This window comes from Oenanthe melanoleuca, chromosome 18 (assembly GCF_029582105.1).
Source record: "Oenanthe melanoleuca isolate GR-GAL-2019-014 chromosome 18, OMel1.0, whole genome shotgun sequence".
NCBI classification, from domain to species: Eukaryota; Metazoa; Chordata; class Aves; order Passeriformes; family Muscicapidae; genus Oenanthe; species Oenanthe melanoleuca.
In genome coordinates this window covers 7,114,458-7,133,589 of record NC_079351.1, presented here as the reverse complement: position 1 = coordinate 7,133,589, position 19,132 = coordinate 7,114,458, and the positions used below count along the sequence as shown (strand labels likewise).

Below are 19,132 nucleotides of genomic sequence, written 5' to 3'. Positions count from 1 at the left end.
GCTTTGGTGCTTCCTGTGAATCCTGTGCCCTCTGGAGAGCTGCTGTGTCTGTTCAGAGAGGCTGTTGCTGTGACAAGGCTCACTTGGCATATTGCAGCCTTCTTCCATGGGGAAGTAGGCCTGGCTGATCATTCCTTTCTTGAGTGATACTAATTTTTGGGTGGAGGGGACACTTGAGGAAGCAGCACAAGATGCATGTGGAGGGCTTTGTCTCCAGGATGATATAAGGATAAACTCCCAAATTGATCTTTCCCTTCGATGAGACAAACACACTCCAGAAAAACCTACATTACTAGTCTGCTGCTGTGAGGAACAAATAAAAGCTGCTGGAAGCAGTTGCTTCAACAGCACAGGAAATGTTCAGTTGTTTAGTTTTGGTTATCTTTATTCTACACCCTTCTATTCCACTCCAACATCTGCAATGTGCCACAGGGCCAGCAGTGACTGAGCAGGACAAGCCTTGAACAACAGGCAAACAAATGGACCTCACCATGGAGTGCTTGAACCACCTTCAGTATCCAGCATGGATCTCCACACCAAATTCCATGTGGGATGTGCAGGACTGGATGAGGTATCAAAGCTGTTGATGGGTTTTCCTGCATTTTCAAAGTACCAGAAACAAATCTCAGCTGTACTCAGTGACCACAGCCTGGCTCCTTGGCCTGGAGGGGTAACATGATACTGCAAGTATTGAATGGATCATCTGGAGCTGTGGAGTCCTTGCAGAAGTCTGGGCCTCCTTTTTCTGAGCCAGTGCTGGACAATGTTCTTCATTCTGGAAGCCAGTGTTAGAAGTGTGAGCAGTTTTTGCTGGTCTCTCCCCTTCAAAGTGCTTGTCAGACCTGCCAGGAGCAAGGCTGGGGCTCATTGAGGGTTGTTGCCCCTTTCAGGCTTGCTTTTGCTGGGCTGTTTTTGGGTACAGACCATGGAATCACAGCACCACTGAGCAGAGGGTTGTGCCTGTGTGCCCTGGGCCATTGTCCTGAGTGAATGTTTTATGGTTGCTTAAAGAATCACCAGCAAAGGTATCAGCAAAAACAGGTTTAGTATAGAAGTGGAAGTTCCACAAAGTTGTTGGCATAGTTCACTCTATTACTTACTAAGTGGTAAAAGCAAACTAACATCTAAAACAAATCAATCTAAATCCAAAATCAATCCAAAAATTATCTGCATTGAGGCTGGGGAGGGGGGAAGGGTAAGGGTAGGAAAGGGCAACAATAAAAGGAAACACAGGATGAATCACAAGGTTCAGAACAGACCCCATTGCAAAACTGAGCCCCAGACTTGACCAACAGTTTAGGCCCAAAGGTTTAACAGCACTGAAAAGCATAACTGTTAAGCTATTGCTTATGTTGAAGTTAAACAATTTAACAATTTCATATAGCATTTACTTAAAAATCTAAAGTACTTAAGAATCTAGGAGAGCTACTTCCATAGTATGTTTGCTATAGTGCATTCCCACTTGCACACAGACCTTAAGGAGCCTGTACAAGGTACCTCTGGAAAATTCCCCTTGTGTTCCTGGGAATACTCACATCAGATGTCTTTGCTTCTTCTCAACAGGCAAAGGGTTGAGCCCCGAGGAATGATCATAATTCCTTTCCATCCTGGCCACAATTCAGGTCAGCAGCTTTCTTTGAAAGTTTGATAGCAAAAATGTTGTTCTGCTTGGGTTGTTATTCAGGCAAGAAAGATAATTTTCCAAGGCTGTTTGTTAAAAAACAGGAGCTTGTTAGCACAAGTTCTTAGGAGCAGACAGTGTTTTTGTTAAGGCTGATAGTTGCTCAGCTCAGGTGCTGTACTCAAGGCCAAGGCCTAACAAGCATTTCTCAGATCAGAGTGCAGCTCAAGAGCAGGGGGGGAGGCACCACCAGGATCCACCCTGTGACTAAAAACAACTTCTCTTGCTCCACAAAGTGGCCATGTGGTCACCTCTTGCCTCTGTGCCTATAAACAGGGATTTATTATGTCCAAATTATAAATTGAGAGAAATTTTTGTTCAGGTTAGCTAAATATTGTGGTTTTTTAAGACTGTTGAATGTGATGGAACAATATTATGTATGCAAGGACATCTGTGGGACAGTGCTACCTGTCAAGCTAATATAAACACTCCAACATACAGAACACTTCAGTACATTAAGCATAAAATGATAGAAATCAGCAAAATTACAACAGGATGCAGTGTTAGATCTGGAATTCATGTTGCAGTGGGTGACCACCCAAACACAATCCCACCAGTGATGTTCTCCATTTCTCATCACTCTTGGAAAGACATGGTGTATCTCTTCTGTATTGTGATGAACAGTGATTAGAGCTTTGTGTCCATTGCTTCAGACACCTTCCAGCAGTCAACACAGCTGTAATTTTTCCACCAGTGCAAGGTTCATTCCAGTGAGGGTGAGCAGGAAATCTTGCTGGGATGTGTAGGTAGATTGTAGCAACTCATATGTTGTGACAGAACTGAATAGTTGAAGTCACATCCCCTAATTTTGGAGAAAACTACAAAGCCAAATGTTTGAGTGGTGGCTTATTTCTATAGTGGTGTGGTCTCTATAGAATTACAAATAGTTCTTATTTTCAAGCATTTCAGCAGGACAAATTTCAAAATGACAAACATTTTGTTCAGTGCCAAGACAAATGTCTTGGGCATTAGTGGTGTTACTTTGACAAATAAATCCCTGTTGTTCCTGTATGACACACATCAGCAGTGACAGCTTGCCATTTGTTCTCATTTTGTTGGGCCCGTACTCTGTGTTCTATTGGAAGTAATTCCATGGTGATTTAAGCCTGGTGCAGTGATTTGGTATATGGGGTTTACCAGAACAGTGTTTATTGTTAAAGCAAAAGCTGTGACTTTACTGTTAGTAGGGTCAGAAGTGAAGTTAACTAGATGCCACCAAGGTTGAAATTCTCATTAAAATTTGTTTGTATTATCCCTGATTACCTTTTACATTTCAGTGGTCAAGGTATCTCCATAGCTTTCCCTTACAGCTTCTGCTGCAGTTAATTGTCTCCACCACTGAGCTTGGATGCAGCTGCAGACAGGGAGAGATGCAGGCTCCAGAATGAGCAGAGCAAAGAGGAAGGAGCCTGCTGGCTGTGCCTATCTCACTCTGTCTCCTTCCACCACCTCCCAGGAGGGATGCTTGGACACCTGGGCCCATGGGATTGCCTGCCCAAGAGAGCAGGGAGCCACTGCAGGGAATTGTGAGAGGCCCCTGTGGTTCCCACCCCAGCACACATGAAGACAAGAAAGAAAGTGGAAGCCATTGCAAGAGACATCACAGGAAGCTCTTCCAGCCCCTCTGGGTGCTCCCCATGAGCAATCCCCTCTTTTGGGGTCTGCATCCCTCGTGTTTTTGGGGAGCTGCTGCCCCTTCTTGGCTGCTGAGGATGTGCTGAAGGCCAAGCCCTGCCTGCAGAGCCCTGTGCCAGCCTGACTGGGCCCTGTGCTGCCCCTGGCTCTGTGCAGACCATGTGGAGGCAAAGGTCACCAGGGACCCTGCCCTGGGGCTCACCCTGCCATCCCCCTCTCCTAGGTCAGGGCTCTGTGCCAGGAGATCCACACAGGAGATCAAGGACTTGAAGGTGGAGCATGTGGCAGAGAACATCTGGACCATGCAGGAGTCCCTTGACTTGGTGAGCTGCCACTGGTGCCCCCTGGAGCTGCCCCTCTCTTTGCTGCTCTGCTGCCCCTTCCCTGCAGCCCTTGGAGGCTCCCAGCATGAAGGGCACCAGGAGGGAAGAGTGGGAAGGGTATCTCAAGAGTGGAATGTGGGAGCTCATCCCAACCACCTGGAGCCCCCCATTTTCCTTCTGCCAGCTTCTCTCCAGCCTGCAGGATTTCCTGGTGGGCAGCAAAGCAGGAAGAGGAGGCCTAGGCCTGCCAGTGGAGCAGGACTGCAGCTCCCAGTATCTCCAGCCACTGCATGTTCCAAGGTCTCTGCTCCTGTTCCCTCCACATCCCACCAGGCAGAGCCAGGGCAGCTCAGCTGTGCTTTCTATTTTCTGCTCAGGAAAGGGCCATGCTCAGGGTGATGGGACAGCAGGAGCTGGTGACTCCCTGGGACCAGGCTGCATTGACATCCCAGCACAGTCTCTCATTGCTCAGCATCAGGCAGGACAATTGGGAGATGTCAGTGATGCCACTGCTTGGTGGTCAGACCTGCAGGTTTAAAAGGAAATTTCTAGTTGATGGTTTTTGTGAGGATTTATCTGATGGATCACTCTGGTTCAAAGATTTTTCCCAGTGTTTGAGTCTTTTATTTCCTAGGCTTGTCTGGAGGCTTGTGTTTATCTACTTTTCCCTGCTTGTATGGCTATTGCTTTGGAGCGAGGTGCTGAAAATCTGTGTATTGATGGAGTCGGCAGCAGCTTTCCACCATTCCCACATCTAAGGGAGAAGGGAAACTCTCATGCTTTTGAGACTCAAAAATAAATGATTGGAGGTGCTTCCTATCTGGGGCTGATCTCCTCCTGGAGTGTTCTGGAATGCTGCAGGCTGTGTGAGAACATGGGTCACCTCTCCACAGGGCACAGCCCTCCTGGACAGGCTCAACTCACCCTGCGAGCAGCTCCTGGGGCACCACCTGCCCAATGTGAGCTGTCCTTGGAGTATTTTGGGGCTGAAAGTGGTGAAGGCTGCAGGTGTTGTGGCACATGGACCCTGCAGGTCTTGTTGGTTGCTGGAACCAGGACATCACCAGCAGCAGGGGACAATGGGGACATTCCACATAGGGCTGAGCCATTGCTGTGTAACAATGGGCTCTCTTTGCCAGGACAGGGGAACACTGTAAAAAGGGACACATGTGACACAGGCTCCAGAACAAGGAGGAGGCCGAAGAAGGAGTCTGCAGTCTGTGCACCTCTTCTTCTTCTGCCTCCTCCTACCACCTCTGGCCACCTCTTGCCACCTCCTACCCTACCTGCTCCTCTCCGGAGCAATGGAACAAGAGGCTCCTGTTAATGGCAGTTCTGTGCTTTTGGACAAGGCAGCAGCAATGGCATCATTCACTCTGGGGCAGATTCTGGAGATTGCCCTTGGCTCATCAAAATCTGGAGCCGTTGACTTTGAGCAACTGTACAACCTCCTGAACGGGCTGCTTTTGCACCTGGGCCTGCGGGATCTGGCTGTCCAGGAGAATGGGGAGCCACTGGAGGGGTCTGAGAGAAGCCCTTTCTCTGCTGCTTTCCTCGAGGAGTTAATGCGGAGAGTGGAAGCCAATGAAAAAGATATCACTGAGGTAGAGGCTCTTCCCAGCCCTGGGTGCTCCCCCCAAGCCACCCCCTTCTCTGGGGTCTGAACATCCTCATGTTGCTGGGGAGCTGCTGCTGAGGATGTGCTGAGGGCCCTGAACTGCCCCTGGCTCTGTGCAGACCGTGGTGGGTGCAAAGGACCTGGGCTCACCCCAGCATCCCCCTCTGCTAGGTCAAGGCTCTGTGCCAGGACCTCCGTGAGGAGGTCAGTGTGATGAAGATGGAGCAGTCCCGCATGATGGAGGACATGCAGAGGATGCAGGAGGAGTTTGCCACGGTGAGCTGCCCCTCATTGTGCTGCCCTGCCACCCCTGCCCTACAGCCCTTGGAGGCTCCCAGCATGAAGGGCCCCAGGAGGGACGAGTGGGAAGGGTGTCCTAGGGTGCTCAGAGGAATTGTGGGGTGGTGGGTGAAGGGCCCATCCCAACCCACCTGGAGCTCCCCGTTTTCCTTCTGCCAGCACTGTCCCAGGGAGGGCAGAAGGGCACCACTGCCCACAGATCAGGCTGGTGGTAGAGGTCACTGCCTCCCTCAGGGCTGCTGGGGCATTGGTGAATTGAGCAGCCATCAAAAAAATAGTAACCTGGGTCCTGGGAAGGTGGGGAGACAAAGGTCCACCTGTGAAATACAGCCAGAGCCACTTGGCGTAGACCTCTGTCTGGTGTCCAAATTAATTTTCAAATGTTCCTTTTAAAACCTGCTCCTGTGTTGTGACTCCTGTCCCTGTCATTGCCGTACTCCACGGGAACTTCTAGAACATGGATGAGCTCCGTACCCAGCTGCTGGTATGTCCTTGAGCACACCCAGGGCCTGCTCCAGGCCATCACATCAGGGCATGGTCCCCAGAAGTTCTGGGGAGTGGGGGTGAACACTCCTCTGGATCCCATCCTGCCCCCAGTTACATGGATCACTCTGATGCCTTCCTTTCCAAAAAAAAGGCTGTAAAAAAGGCTGATGTTCTCTTCAGCCCCAGAGGAGGTAAGAAACATAGTGTGCTGGGATGTGCTGGAGGACTTCTGGTGGGCAGGAAAGCAGGAGGAGGAGGAAGAGGTCTGGCAGTGGAGCAGGATTGCAGCACCCCGAGGTCTCTGCCAAGATTGCTCAGGACTCCTCTTCCCTGTGCATCCCACCATCCAGGGAGCAGGACCTGGCATAGGCTGAGCCAGGGCAGCTCTTCAGCTGGCCTAACGTGTGCTCCCAGCTTGTTTTCTGCTCAGGAAAGAGCCATGCTCAGGGTGATGGGTAAAACAGCAGGAGCTGGTACCTCCCTGGGGCCAGGCTGCATTGACATCCCAGCACAGCCCCTCCTTGCTCAGCATCAGGCAGGACCATGGCTCCCTGCCCTCCAGGTCTCTCTGGAATGGTGGCTAGGATTGGGGGATAGCAGAGGGATGTTATGGGGCAGGTCTGGGATGCTGAATCCCATTGCTGGAGGGAAGAATGCCTTGCATTGTGTTAGATGGCATCCATTGGGTGTTTGCTGGTCCCCTGGGCTGGCTGTTAAAACCAGGGTCATGGAGGTGCCCAAAGGGCTAAACTGGCTGGGGAGGAACATTTTAAAGTTCGACAAAGGCGAGTGCAGGGTCCTTCACCTGCGGAGGAACAACCCCAGCACCAGCACAGGATGGGACTGACGGCTGGAAAAGCAGCTCTGTGGGGAAGGAGCTCTGGTTCCTGGTGGACAATGAGCTGCCCATGAGCAGCACCGTGTCCGAGGGACAGAAGGGCTCTGGTGTCCTGGGGAGCGTTAAGGAAGAGCATTTCCAGCAGGTCAGGGAGTGAAGCTGCCCCTCTGCTCAGCCCTGGCGAGGCCTCCCCTGCAGCAGTGTCCAGCTCTGGGATGAGAGAGACACGGAGCTCCTGGAGGGGCCCTGTGGAGAGATGATCTGGGGATGGAGCAGCTCTGTGCTGGGGAAAGGCTGACAGAGCTGAGGCTGTTCAGCCTCAAGAGGAGATGCTGAGAGGGAACTGAGAGTGGGAGGGTGATGCCGAGCATCCAGGGGGATCTGTGCCTCAGTTTCCCCAGGAAGAGCTGGGTTGGGAGGCTGGCTTGGGGGTGCTGAATGCAGCCTGGTGTGGTAGTCAGCCCATCCTCTCCTTCCAGTCTAGCATGGCAGAAATGCTCCAGAACAAAAAAGGCTCCCGGGACGCGGATACTCTCTCTGGCCTGTCACGGCCGCTGGATGACGAAGACCTGATTGTCATCGGCAATGAAAGTACCTCTGGGCACAGCTGGGGAGGGACTCCCAGGGTGGGAGGGCACAGGGGGCCTGCAGATGCTGGGTGTTTCCCCAGCCCTGACCCTGGGGAGCTCCCTCTGGTCTTTTCTTCCAGTTACCCTCGTGGATAGATCCGTATCAAAGCTTGGGGACATGCGGCCTGCCAGCCCTATGCCCCCAAGAGGCAAGACACCGAGCAGAGGGAAGGGTTTGCTGGAGCCAAATGCGAGCGGCCAACCGGGCCTCGAGGCAAATGACATGGGACAGAACGTGGGACGGAGTGACATGGGACGGAGGGGCGTGGGATGGGACACAGGACAGAGGGACACGGGACGGAGTGACATGGGACGGAGGGGCATGGGACTGGACACAGGACAGGACGTGGGACAGAGTGACATGGGACAGAATGGGGGACAGCAGAAGGTGAGACGAAAGGTGCAGTTGAGCGACACAGGACAGGATGACATGGGACACATCAAGGATGGAGAGATCAAGATGAGTACTTCCAAGGCAGAGACTCTTCCCAGCGACTTGGATGTTCCTCCTGAGATGATTGATGGGGGAGAGATCATGGATGAAGAGATGAAGATAAGTGTTTCTAAGGCAGAGACTCTTCCCAGCGACCTGGATGTTCCTCCTGAGATGATTGATGGGGGAGAGATCATGGATGAAGAGATGAAGATAAGTGTTTCTAAGGCAGAGACTCTTCCCAGCGACCTGGATGTTCCTCCTGAGATGATTGATGGGGGAGAGATCATGGATAGAGACATCATGGATGAAAAGAGGAAGATGAGCATGTCTAAGGTAGAGGCTTTTCCCAGCCTCCTGGATGGTTCCCCTGAGATGACAAGTATGGGAGAGATCAAGGATGGAGAGACCAAGATGAGCTTCTTCAAAGTAGAGGCTCTTCCCAGCCCCCTGGGTGCTCCCCCCTCGACACCTCCTCCTTTGGGGGCTGCACCCCCATCTTGCTGCCCTTAGACCAAGGTCTGGTTGAAGACCAAGCTCATAGTGGCTTGAGAGAAAGGGGTGGAGTTTTGGGGGCAGGAGCTAGGACTGAAACACTGCTCTGCTTGCTCAGGCTCCTCCTGACGTTCAGAAAAAAGGTTTGGATAGTGGTTTCACTGCCTCGGGAATGCACCCAGGAGCCCCTGGCACCCACCCATCAGTCCAGCAGGTGCAGCCAATGCGAGGCCCCCCAGGATCCCAGAAACTCTGGATGCCAGACAAGAGTGTGGCTGGGACTAGCAGGTGAGTGCCATAGGGACAGCAATGGCTTTGGGGACAGCACTGGCCCTGTTCCCTCCAGCTGGGCCCATGTGGTGCCCTGGCATTGGATCCATTTGTCCACTGATGGAACTGTGGGGATGCTGATGATGATTTCCTCCCACTGACAATCCAAGGAGGCATGCAGAGGAGGCAGCTCCAAGATGGAGCCATTCCCAGCTGAAGCTGGACTGTAGGTGCAAAGGCTTTTGTGACAAGTGTGGGGGACAGTGGCTTGTCCCCTGGCAGGGCTGGGACATGCAGTGCCAGAGCCTGGTCGTGACCTGTCCTCCTGGGAGGGTGCAGGGGGGTCCTGGCTGCTGGCCAAGCAAGGACACAGGTGTGAGGGCAGGTTGGGATGGCAGGTGTGGGAGCCTCCCATCCCTGGGTGTCCTGGGCAGCCACACAGCCACCAGGGACCGAGGTGAGTGTGTCCCAGGCTGGGAGCATCCCAGCCCAGCAAGGGGTACAGGAACCCCCCTACTTTGACCTTGCCACCAGTTCCCATTGGGAGTGGGATGCCCCTGGGAGAAATTCCCACAGTGGGTTTTGGGAGTTTCTCTCTGTGTATTCATCATTGTCTAACATGAGCTGGAGCTTTTTCCCAGGTAGAACTCCACAAATAGCACATTTCCCCCATGGCCCCTTCTTAGTTTTGTAGCCAGCCAATAGGTTGGACTGTGCTGTGGTGGTGGTAGAGAATCCAGGCTCTGAAAATGGCAGAACTCTCTGCAGTGCCGTGCCCAGCACTTGGCTCTGCCTGCATAGTCAGGGCTGTGTCTCCCAGGAGCCTGCCCAGCACTTTTCTTCCTGTTTTAGGACACTCCTAAAGGTGCTCTCTTCCAAGTACTCACCTTGTGACCCACTTGTGCAGTTGCCTGGCCAGAGTGGCACCAGTACCAGTGTACAGGGGGTGGGACAGCAGCAGATGGGTGCTGGCAGTGCCCTGCAGTGTCAGGGCTGGCTCTTCTGGCCCCTGTCACTCACCTGTGGCCCTTGTCACCCTCCCAGACACCCTCAGATGCTGTCATCGCCACCGCCGCAGTACCCCAGCTTCTCTGGGCACCTGCCCCGTGCTTTCAAGCGGCACCCTTGTGTTCCAGTACCGAGGCGCAGGTAGGGACAGGGGACCCATCCCTGGGGCCAGCCAGGACAGCTCCTCCCTGGGTGGGGTGGGAGGGGCTGGAGGTGCCTGGGCAGAGAAGAGCTGCAAAGGGTCAGCTGGGCTTGCCCCAGGTCAGAGGGGTTTCACAGTTCTCTGTGCTGTGCTGTGCTGTCCTGTCAAGCCCTGAAGCCACATGTGATGAGTTGTGTCTGGTGTCAGCCTGAGCTCAGGTTTGGTGGGGACTTCTTGCCTCCCCTGAAAGGAGTTCCCAAAATCAAGTTCTGGAGCTGGGAGAGCCCTGCTTCTGCCTCCTGGTGTCCCCTGCAATGGGCACTAGGACCTGTCATGGCCATGGGCAGCTCTTGGGGCTGTGAGGAAAGGGCGGATCCTGTAGGGCTTCTGCAGCAGCTGGAGGAGGAGCACCCCCTGATTCCTCCCTGGCATAGCAGGGTGAAGCAGAGGGTGCCACAGAGCTGGGCACTGAGCAGCCCTGTGTCCTGTCCCACAGGGATCTGGCACCCCCGGGCTATTCCCGCAGATCCCCACTGTACTCTGGGGGCAGACACACCACCACCTATGCCGTGCAGCCCATGGAGCCCCTCCTTCCAGACCCCAACAAGGTAGGGATGGGGAAGGTGGGGATACAGACAGCAGACACCGAGGCTGAGGGTGATGCTGAGCGTCTGGGGGAGGATCTATGCCTCAGTTTCTCCAGGAGGAGCTGGGTGGAGAGGCTGCCTTGGGGATGCTGAATGCAGCCCAGTGTGGCAGCCAGCCCATCTCCTCCTTCCCAGCCTGGTGTGTGTGAGCTGATGGGCAAGGATGGACTCTTGTACCGGGGCCGGACTCCCTAGGGCTGGATTGAGCACCGACTCCAGCCTGCAGAAATAAAGGGAGATGAGCAGCCGAGCACCTGTGCCTTCTGAGTGGAGCAGGATCTTCTCTTCGTGCACAGGGAGAGGATGGCAGCATCCCTCATCTGAGAACAGCCCCTGTGAACCCCCTCCCAGGGCCTGTGTCAGCCCCATGGTGTCGTGCACCCCTGGCCCTCACGAGCCCCACTTGTGCCCTGCCAGGGGAGCCTGTGGCCCCCAAAGGGGTCTGGGGCAGCAGGGGGAGGAGGAGCTCATTTGTTGCTGGAGAAGGAGAAAATGGGGACCTCAGTGGGAAGGGCAGCAGCAGAACAGAGTTTTATGCCAAAAGCAAATCCCACCCCAAGCCACTGGTTTGCTGTCACTTATCCCCTGGGATGAGCACCACTGAGCTGCCTTCCCCATCTCCAGGTGAAGAAACCCCCTCTGTCACCCCCTTGTCCTTCTTGCAGCACTACCATTGATTGAAGGCACAAATCCCTCTGCTCCCCACCTCCAACCAATACACCACAACTCCTGGAGAGTGACATGTCCCTTCCTTTCCCTTGTGCCACCCCCAAGGCTGGGGGCTGCTTCTCCCCAGGCCCCTGTGCCATCCATCCCTCACCGTGGATGGGAGGAAGCCCCAGTGTGTGCTGAGACTGAACACAAGCTGTGTCAGGAGAGGGGGATACCAGGCAGGGAATTCCTGGAGCAGCAGGGGGGGACTGAGGGGTGTCACAGCTGGGGACACATGGCTGTGTGCAGTGACACTTCCTGGGGGGACACAGAGCTGGTGGCACCTCTCAGTGAGTGGGAGGGTGAGAAACTCTGAGGGGAATCCCAGAGGAACCTGGGGTGACCCAGAGCTTATGGGGGACATCCCCTGGGGCTGCCCTGTGGAAGCCCTGCCCTCCTGGTGGATGTCCCCATACCTTCCCCCCAGGGACAGCCTCCATCCCTGTCTGCTCCACTGCACTCCACAGACATCTTAGTTCCCAGGGAGTTCCCCCTGGAATGTTCTCCCTGGTGGGTTTGGTTCTTCAGGGGACAACCAGGTGCTCAAAACCACTTTGGGGGTACTGAGGTGGACACAGCAGGATCTGGGATGCCCCCAGTGCCACCTCCTTTAAGATAACTGGGAACACCCTAAGCAAACCGCGGGGCACCAGAGCAGAGCCAACAAAGAACCATCCTGCACTCCTGGCTGGGGTTCAGTGGCTTAAAAACAAACATCTTTGGGACCAGTTTGCAGGACATGGCCCAGCTGGGGTCACCTCTTTGGTGCTCATCATCCCCCTGCCCCCAGGATGCAGATGCACCCTACAAACACCCCACCCCCTGTACCCCCTGAACACACCCCAGGCCTTGGGTGATCTTTGGAGCAGGTAAGTAATCCCAGGTGGGGGATTTTTTTTGCCTTTTCTCCTTGGAGTTTGTGCCATCCCGGGGACCTCCCCATCCTGACAGGAAGCTTTGGACTGCCTTGAGCCTCCCTGTCTTTCCTGGCATTCCCAGAGCTGCTGTCTTCCCATTTTTGGTGTTTTACCCCAGCTGTTTGTTGTGTGAACACAGTGACCACAGGCCTGGTGAGCTCTGGCTGGTGACCCTTCTGCAGAGGGGGACATTGTCCCCTCCCCAGGTGTCCCCACAGTGCTGAGGCCTGGGGGGGTCATTACTGGGTGGGTGATGGGGCTGGGGGGCCCAGGCTGCTGGGGGGTTTTTGCAAGCTGTGAGATTTTGTGAGAGGACACACAGGGGTGTCAGCTGCACCCCCTGGCACAGGGGGCTCCTCACTGTGCTAGCACAGCACCCCCATGGCCCTGGGTCTTCCCTTCCCTCTGACCCCTCCTCTTTGGGGACAGCAGTGGTGGCTTGTGGAGGCAGAGCATGGACTCAAATCCCCAGTGGTGATGCTGCCTCACACAGGAGTCACCTTCATTTTCAGCTACACCCACCCAGAAGAGAGAAAAGGCAGGGATAGCTGGTGTTAAAAAAGTGATTTTTTTTTTAATTTTTATTATTTTTTAAATTAATAAAAAACCTTCAACCTGTTTTTTGCTGGGTCTTTTTTTCTTTTTTTTTTTTTTTTTTTTGTTTGTTTTTCTGTTTGTTTTTTTTAAGCAACATTGATTTGAAAACTAAAAAACCCCCAGCTCCCCCCTGCCTGGGGAAACGCCACATAGGGCAGTCACAGGGACAGGGGGACATCACTTTGATAAACCCCCAGGCCCTGGGGGTGCTGAGGGAGGGAGGACAGGGTTGGGGGCAAGTCCAGGGGGGGTCTGTGCAAGAAGCCGGGCTGAATTTCGGGAGCCAGAGAGCTGCATCTGCTCAGGGAAGCCAGAGCTGGGGAGGGTGTCCATGGCTCCATGTCTGTGTGGCCATGATCTGGGGTGCCAAAGCCACCTCCATCCATTCATTCTTGTTATTCCTGTCCTCCCCTTCCCTCTCCTGCCCTCATGTAGAGAGGCTGGGTGAGGTTAGAGCCATAGGGAAAACCCCCCAGACACCCAGCAGCTGCCTCCACGCTGCTGCACCTTCTCTCTGGATTTATATACATTAGATATATTTATATATTATAGTTATATATTTTTTAAAAAAAAGGGGAGGTGAGTAGAGAGCAGCCAGAGGCTCTCACGGGTCAGTGCCCTCCCTGGCAGCATGTGCTCCCCCCCCCTTACAAATAATAATAAAACCTAGAAAATTATTCCAGTGCGTTTCTCGGCGAGCCCCTGCTCCCAACGCCCCGGCCCGGCTCCCCCTGCCCCCCCAACCCTCCGCCAGCCCCAGCCTTATCTCTGACCATCCATGGTGGCCACGGCTTTCTGTGGGGGGGCAGGGGGCGGGGGGGTGGGGGGCCAGGAGGGCTGTGGGTGGTGCAGGTGGTGGTGGAGGCCGTGGGTGGTGGGCGAGGAGGGGGGCAGCCAGGCGGGCTGGTGGCTGGGGGGCGAGGAGGCCCAGAAGGGGCTGAAGCTGCCCGGGGGGGAGCAGGCCATGGAGGTGATGGGGCTGTTGCTGCTCTGCAGGCTCTCCGAGGTGCGCAGCTTGGAGAACATGGCCAGCGCGTCCGGGAAGTTGGGCGGCGTGGCCGGCGTGTTGCTGGGGGTGCACATCTGCAGGGCACAGGAGAACGGGGCTGTCAGCTCGGGCACGGGGGGTCTGGGGGTGCCAACCCACCCAGCTCGGGCACGGGGGGTCTGGGGGTGCCAACCCACCCAGCTCGGGCATGGGGTTTGGGGGTGCCAACCCACCCACAACAGCCAGACCCATCACTGAGGATCCTGGCATCTCCCCACATCCCCGGGCTGGTGTGGTCCCCAAGAGTCTGCATGGCTCCCCTCTAAAGGTGTGGGGTGCCTGGGGAGAGGCTCCAGCAAATTTGGGAAGGATGTTTTGGACCATCCCAGATGCTCAAAGCCCGTGGATGAGGTGGGTTTGGGGAGCAGCACTAACAGGGCTCACACAAAGGGGTCCAGCATGGTGGGGAGGGTCCTACCTGGACCCCCTTTCATTCAGTTTCCTCACCCTCTTCCCCCTCACACCCCATTATGGCAGAGCAAGCAGAAGGCAAGCAGGGCCCCCCCCAGTTCCTGGTACAGCCCCTGCCTTCTTGGTACCCAGCTAAATTTAGCATCTGGACAGTGATGGATCCGTTCCTTTTTCCAGCAGAGGAAAAATCCACTAGGGAGGACCCAGCCCAGCACTGAGGCTCAGTGGCTGGTACAGGGACCCCAAATCAGCAAACAACTTGCTGAACTGAGAACTGGGGAGGTGCTAAAAGAGGGAGTGGGGTGTGTATACAAATTCCCTATAAGGCTGCACACACTGTGGGCAGGGGATGCCTGGACATGGGGGTCTCTATGCACAGGGAGACTTCATCCCTCTGGGTTAAATCCATCCCAAATCCCTCTTGCCCTCCTGGAGCCACAGCTCCTGCTGGATGCTTGTGGGGACTTTGAGCAGAGTTAAGGGGCTTGCACAGTGTCTGCTGCCTTTAGCAATGAGGGATTGAGATGTTCTGGTGGGGAATAGCTGCTTGATCTCCCCCTTCCTGGGATTTACCCCAGGATTCACCCCTGGATGCTGCTCAGCAGCCACTGCTGCTCCCCAGCACAGGCCAACACCTAAATCCCTCTCACAGGTTCCTCCTCATCCCCATCCCAGCCACCCTTAGTGATGCTGGGATTACAGGAGCAGCAGCCAAACCACTGCTGGGGGACCCAGACCCCTGAAGTTGGGGTGCTCCCCCAGCCTGAGGGAAGTAGCAGCTGGCTCCCATCAGCCTATGGAGCTGGGGAACCCCAAAAACGCAATTACAGCCTGGCTGGCACTGAATAGGATTGTAGTCAACCAGGGATATTCATTTTAGAGCTCAGCCTGAAGTCGTGCTAACCCAGCTTTTGTTTTTTAAATTAACCTATACATTTGGCAGTATCTTACTTGTTGGAAAAAAAACCAAAAACAAAAACAATAAACCAACAAACCTCAAAAACCTTAAATTTGCTCTGTTTTGGAAAAAGCCCACCACCACCACAGCCAGCCCTGGAATGATGCTGGACACAGCTCTGAGCTTCTGGGGTGATATTTGCCAGATTAATTTGAAATATTAATTAAGAAAAAAAAAAAAGAATTCCATGTAATTATTGCCTTCCTCCTCCAACACATCTTGAGGAGACCCCTTGGCTGTCAGAGGGTCGGTCACCACAAACAGCTCTGGTGAGTCCTGGCCCCACAGCTTGGAATTTGCAGGAGTTTGGGGAGCCCCCCAGGTGTGGGGGTGACAGGGACGAGCCTACGCCCATCAAACCACAGCCACGCTCGCAGCTTTGTTCCCTGACGCTTGAAAAAGAAATAGAAACTGCAAGCACAAAACTCATCTCACACCTGCCCTGAGCCCGGTGGGGCATTTCAAACTCCACAAATCAGGATGCTGGGGAGCTGGAGGGAAACACTACACAAAAGTCCCCCAAATAGGAGTATCTGGGGAGAAGGTAAAAGGTATTTTGACACCACGTGGAGCACACAGTGTCATGAAAACGCTGTCGGGAGGGAGAGAACCGAGTGGCTCCAGATCCTCCGTGCTGGGGGGGAATGGGGTGCCTGCCATGGTCGGGGGTGGGGGGGGTCCCTGTGCAGGGATGGGGCTGGGATGGTTTCCCCAGCCCTGCTTTGCATCCCGGCAGGAATTGCCCCGATGAGGCTTTTGGGGTGCAAACAGCACGGCCTGGATCTACCTGCTCCCTCCGGGAATGCGGCTCTTCCATGGGAAGACCCTCTGCAAACCGCCCGGGGCAGCAGGAAACGTGCGGGGTGGGGAGGAACTGCAATGAAGGGGGTTTTACTGCCAGCTGGCTGACAAAAACGACTTTCTCTGAGGGAAACGAGAGCGTTTGCTGCCGGCAATGCCGGGCTGGTGATCCCCGATGGAAGGAGAAAAGGGGGAAAATTCGGTTTAACCCAGATCCGCTCCCTCCCCCCCGCGCGGCACCGTTCAGTTCCCTCAACACTGGAGGATGGGGGGGGAAGGGAAAACAAGAAAGAAAACCCCCCAAGAAACACAAAACAAAACACCCGGAGGGGAACAACTTCCTCCCTTCGGCCAAGGGGACGTGCCCTCGGCCAAGGTCAAGTGTTGTGGGGGGAAAGGGGGGCCCGGCCGTGGCCCCCCGGCCCGGGGAGCCCAAGTTGCAGCGCGATGCTCGCCGACACAAACTATTTCCTGGCAGACATTTTAGCTCGTGTTTACATTCTCCGGCTGCGTGTTCCTGCGGGCGCCCAGCAATATGGCTGGCAGGGAGCTGACAGCTCCCAGGGCTGGGGGCTGCACCCCTCGGGGGGCTCGGGGGGCTTGGGGTGATGGGGATGGTCTGGGGGGTGGGGGTGGGTGGTATTTGTAGGGGTGGGGGGGTGTGGGGGGGTTGGCTGGTGCTGGGAAGGATCTAGAGGTGTTTTTGGGGCTGGGGGCGATGGGGAGGGGATGGGGTGGTGCAGGGGGCAGAGAGGGGCTGGGGTCCCACTTACCATCTGGGGGGGGTGGTGGCTGCTGGGAATGTTGGTCTCCTGGAAGAAGGCGCTGAGGGCTGTCTGTGGGGGACAAGCTGTCAGCTCCAGCGCACCCCAGACAAAGGGGGAGGCAAAACACGGCCCCCCCAAAGCTCACCCCGCAGCGCCCCGCTGGCTCCCAGCCCCGGGACCGCCCGGGGGGCAGCCGGGGGTGCCCCCAGCCCCGCCAGGCCTACAGGCTGCCCCTCACCCGACCCACCGCGGATCGCGGCCCCGCTCGCTCAGGGGCTCCCCACGCCAGGGGGACACCCCGAACCCCGCGTTCACACCCCCCCACTGCCCCCAGCGGCACCCCCAGATCGAGCCCGAGGGAGGGGCCGGGGCGCCGGGCCGCAGCTCGGGTTACGGCCCGGGTATAAATAGACCCGCCGGAGCCCGGGGCCGATTGCCCCCCCCGGCCCGGTGCGGGTGCCGGGGGGGCGGGCAGGGCCCCCCAAAACCCGGCCACGCGTGTCGGTGGGCCGGGGCCGCACAGGCCCGCCCCCACCCATCCCCACCGCCTTCCGCCCGCGGCTCTGCGGGCAGCCGGGCGTGCGGATCGCCATCTGCGGCGCCCCGGTTCGCGCGCGGCTCATCCCGATCCGTGCCGCCGGCGGCCCGTCCCGTACCTCGAACTGCCAGTGTGCCGCCTGCAGCAGCTGCTTGGCCTGGTCGGCGGCGCAGCCCGCCGCCAGCACGAACTGGTTGATCATCACCTGGTGCCGCAGCTCTTCCATGTTGACGGACATGGCGGGCCGGCCCCGGCCCCGGCCCCGGCCCGCACCGCCCGGAGCGCCCCGCGCCCGCCGCGCCCGCCGCGCTTCACCGGGGGAACCGGGGGGCGCCGCGGCCCCGCCCCCGCGCGCTCATTGGCTGCGCTGCCCCCCGCGCCCCGCCCACCGCCGGCTTCGAACCTTCCAGCTGCCCCGGCGCCTCCCCATTGGCCCGCGCCTGTGTTTTGGCTGCAGGCGGCGCCGCGATTGGCCGGGGATGGCGGAGGCGGGGCCAGGCGGGAGGGAGAAGGCGAGAGCCGGGCGCTGATTGGCTGCGTGGGGGTTTTATCGTGAGGCGTTGGTGACGTCACGCTCATTGAGGACGTTCATTGAGGAGGCGCGGGAGGGGCTCATTGAGAGGGGCTCGGCTTGGGGGGCGTTCATTGAGAGGAGCTGTAAACGGGGGCCATTGAGGGTATTGCGGGTTCCGTTAAGGAGGCTCATGGAAAGGGGAGTTCATTGTTGGGGGGGTCATAGAGAGGGGGGCCCCGTCCGTCTCTGAGTGCCCTTGGGGGCGCCCCTCCCGCGGGGGCTGCACCTTGACCCCCTGCCCCGGCTCCCCCAGCCAGGCTCCCTCATTCCCTTCGCAAGGCTCCTCTCTTCCTCCAGCAGAACTCTCCCAGCACCCCGTCTCCTCCTTCCTGGGGTCCCTGTTGCTCCGCCCGGGGGTTCCCCCTTAACCCCCTGTTTGGACTCCCCCAGCAAGGCTCTCCCAGCGCAGCCCTCCATCTGGGATCCGTTTACCCTGGGAATGGGACCCTAACCCGATGCCAGGGACAGGAGCAGGGACCCATCCTCTTCATCCCCATGCCCCTCCCGTGTAAAGACTACAGGGTTCACGACAGTTCCCAGTTTGAGGGGGAGTAGGGTGGGATTTTTGGTTAATGGTTAAAATCCTGATGACTCTGAGTCCAGTCTCAGCCTGCAAGGATGAACTCCTCCCTAGTGTGCTTTCCCTGAATTTGGGGATTGTGCAATTCCTGCCTTGAAGTGTTTTGATTAAAAAGGGAAAATTGGCATTTAAATCCCAAACAAATGAAGAAGGGACTTTGCAAATGCATGGTGTGAAAATAGGTTGATCTAGGAAGAGCCATTGGGGGTTTGGATGTGGCAGTGGTGACCAGCTGGCCAGGGGAGAGGGAATGAGGAGGCAGAGCAATGGAAACTTGAAGCTGCATCTGCAGCTGGTTGCCCCCAGCAGTGAGGGCCTCTGTGGGGCTTCTGCAAAGTCCTGGTGGGTCCCAGGGAGGTCCAACAATACCAGTGTGTGGCTGCCCAAGCTGGGTATCCTCCCAGGATATTCTAGGGGATCCCATCCCTGGGATTCATCTGGGATGGGTATGGAGGGTCCTGCTTGCCCAGTAAGATTTTGGTAGCTTTGTCTTCTTGGAGCAAAACACAGCTGCTGGGAGAACTGGGAATGGACTGGGTGTACAGACAGAGGTTTTCTGCCGTGGGTGAGCTGCACAACCTCCTGTTAAAACATTAACTGCTGTGCTCTCCCGTGACTCCGTGTCAAACTCACATCCCAAATCCCACAGCCGGGCAGCACGAGCTTCAGACTTGCATCTTGCCCAGCACCACGTGCATTTTGCAGTTAAACATTGCATTTTCTCT

At 56.2% G+C, this 19,132-nt stretch overlaps 2 protein-coding genes across 2 annotated transcripts; one reads left to right on the top strand and one right to left on the bottom strand.

Annotated features, from left to right (window-relative positions):
- The first annotated feature begins 347 nt into the window (after positions 1 to 347).
- LOC130260443 (uncharacterized) lies at positions 348 to 12,594 on the top strand. The gene is made up of 11 exons (XM_056505874.1): positions 348 to 1,622; positions 3,540 to 3,639; positions 4,779 to 5,243; positions 5,429 to 5,533; positions 6,012 to 6,041; positions 7,361 to 7,472; positions 7,591 to 8,279; positions 8,557 to 8,726; positions 9,753 to 9,857; positions 10,355 to 10,466; positions 10,641 to 12,594. The coding sequence occupies exons 3-11, from the start codon at positions 4,944 to 4,946 to the stop codon at positions 10,698 to 10,700; spliced, it is 1,683 nt and encodes a 560-aa protein (XP_056361849.1). The 5' UTR covers positions 348 to 1,622; positions 3,540 to 3,639; positions 4,779 to 4,943; the 3' UTR covers positions 10,701 to 12,594.
- An 88-nt stretch (positions 12,595 to 12,682) lies between these two features.
- UBALD2 (UBA like domain containing 2) lies at positions 12,683 to 17,601 on the bottom strand. Its single transcript, XM_056505883.1, has 3 exons — positions 17,372 to 17,601; positions 16,722 to 16,784; positions 12,683 to 13,813 (listed from the first exon to the last, which is right to left on the bottom strand). Exons 1-3 carry the CDS (start codon positions 17,489 to 17,491, stop codon positions 13,493 to 13,495), a joined length of 504 nt encoding a protein of 167 aa, XP_056361858.1. The 5' UTR covers positions 17,492 to 17,601; the 3' UTR covers positions 12,683 to 13,492.
- Between the last annotated feature and the right edge of the window lie 1,531 nt (positions 17,602 to 19,132).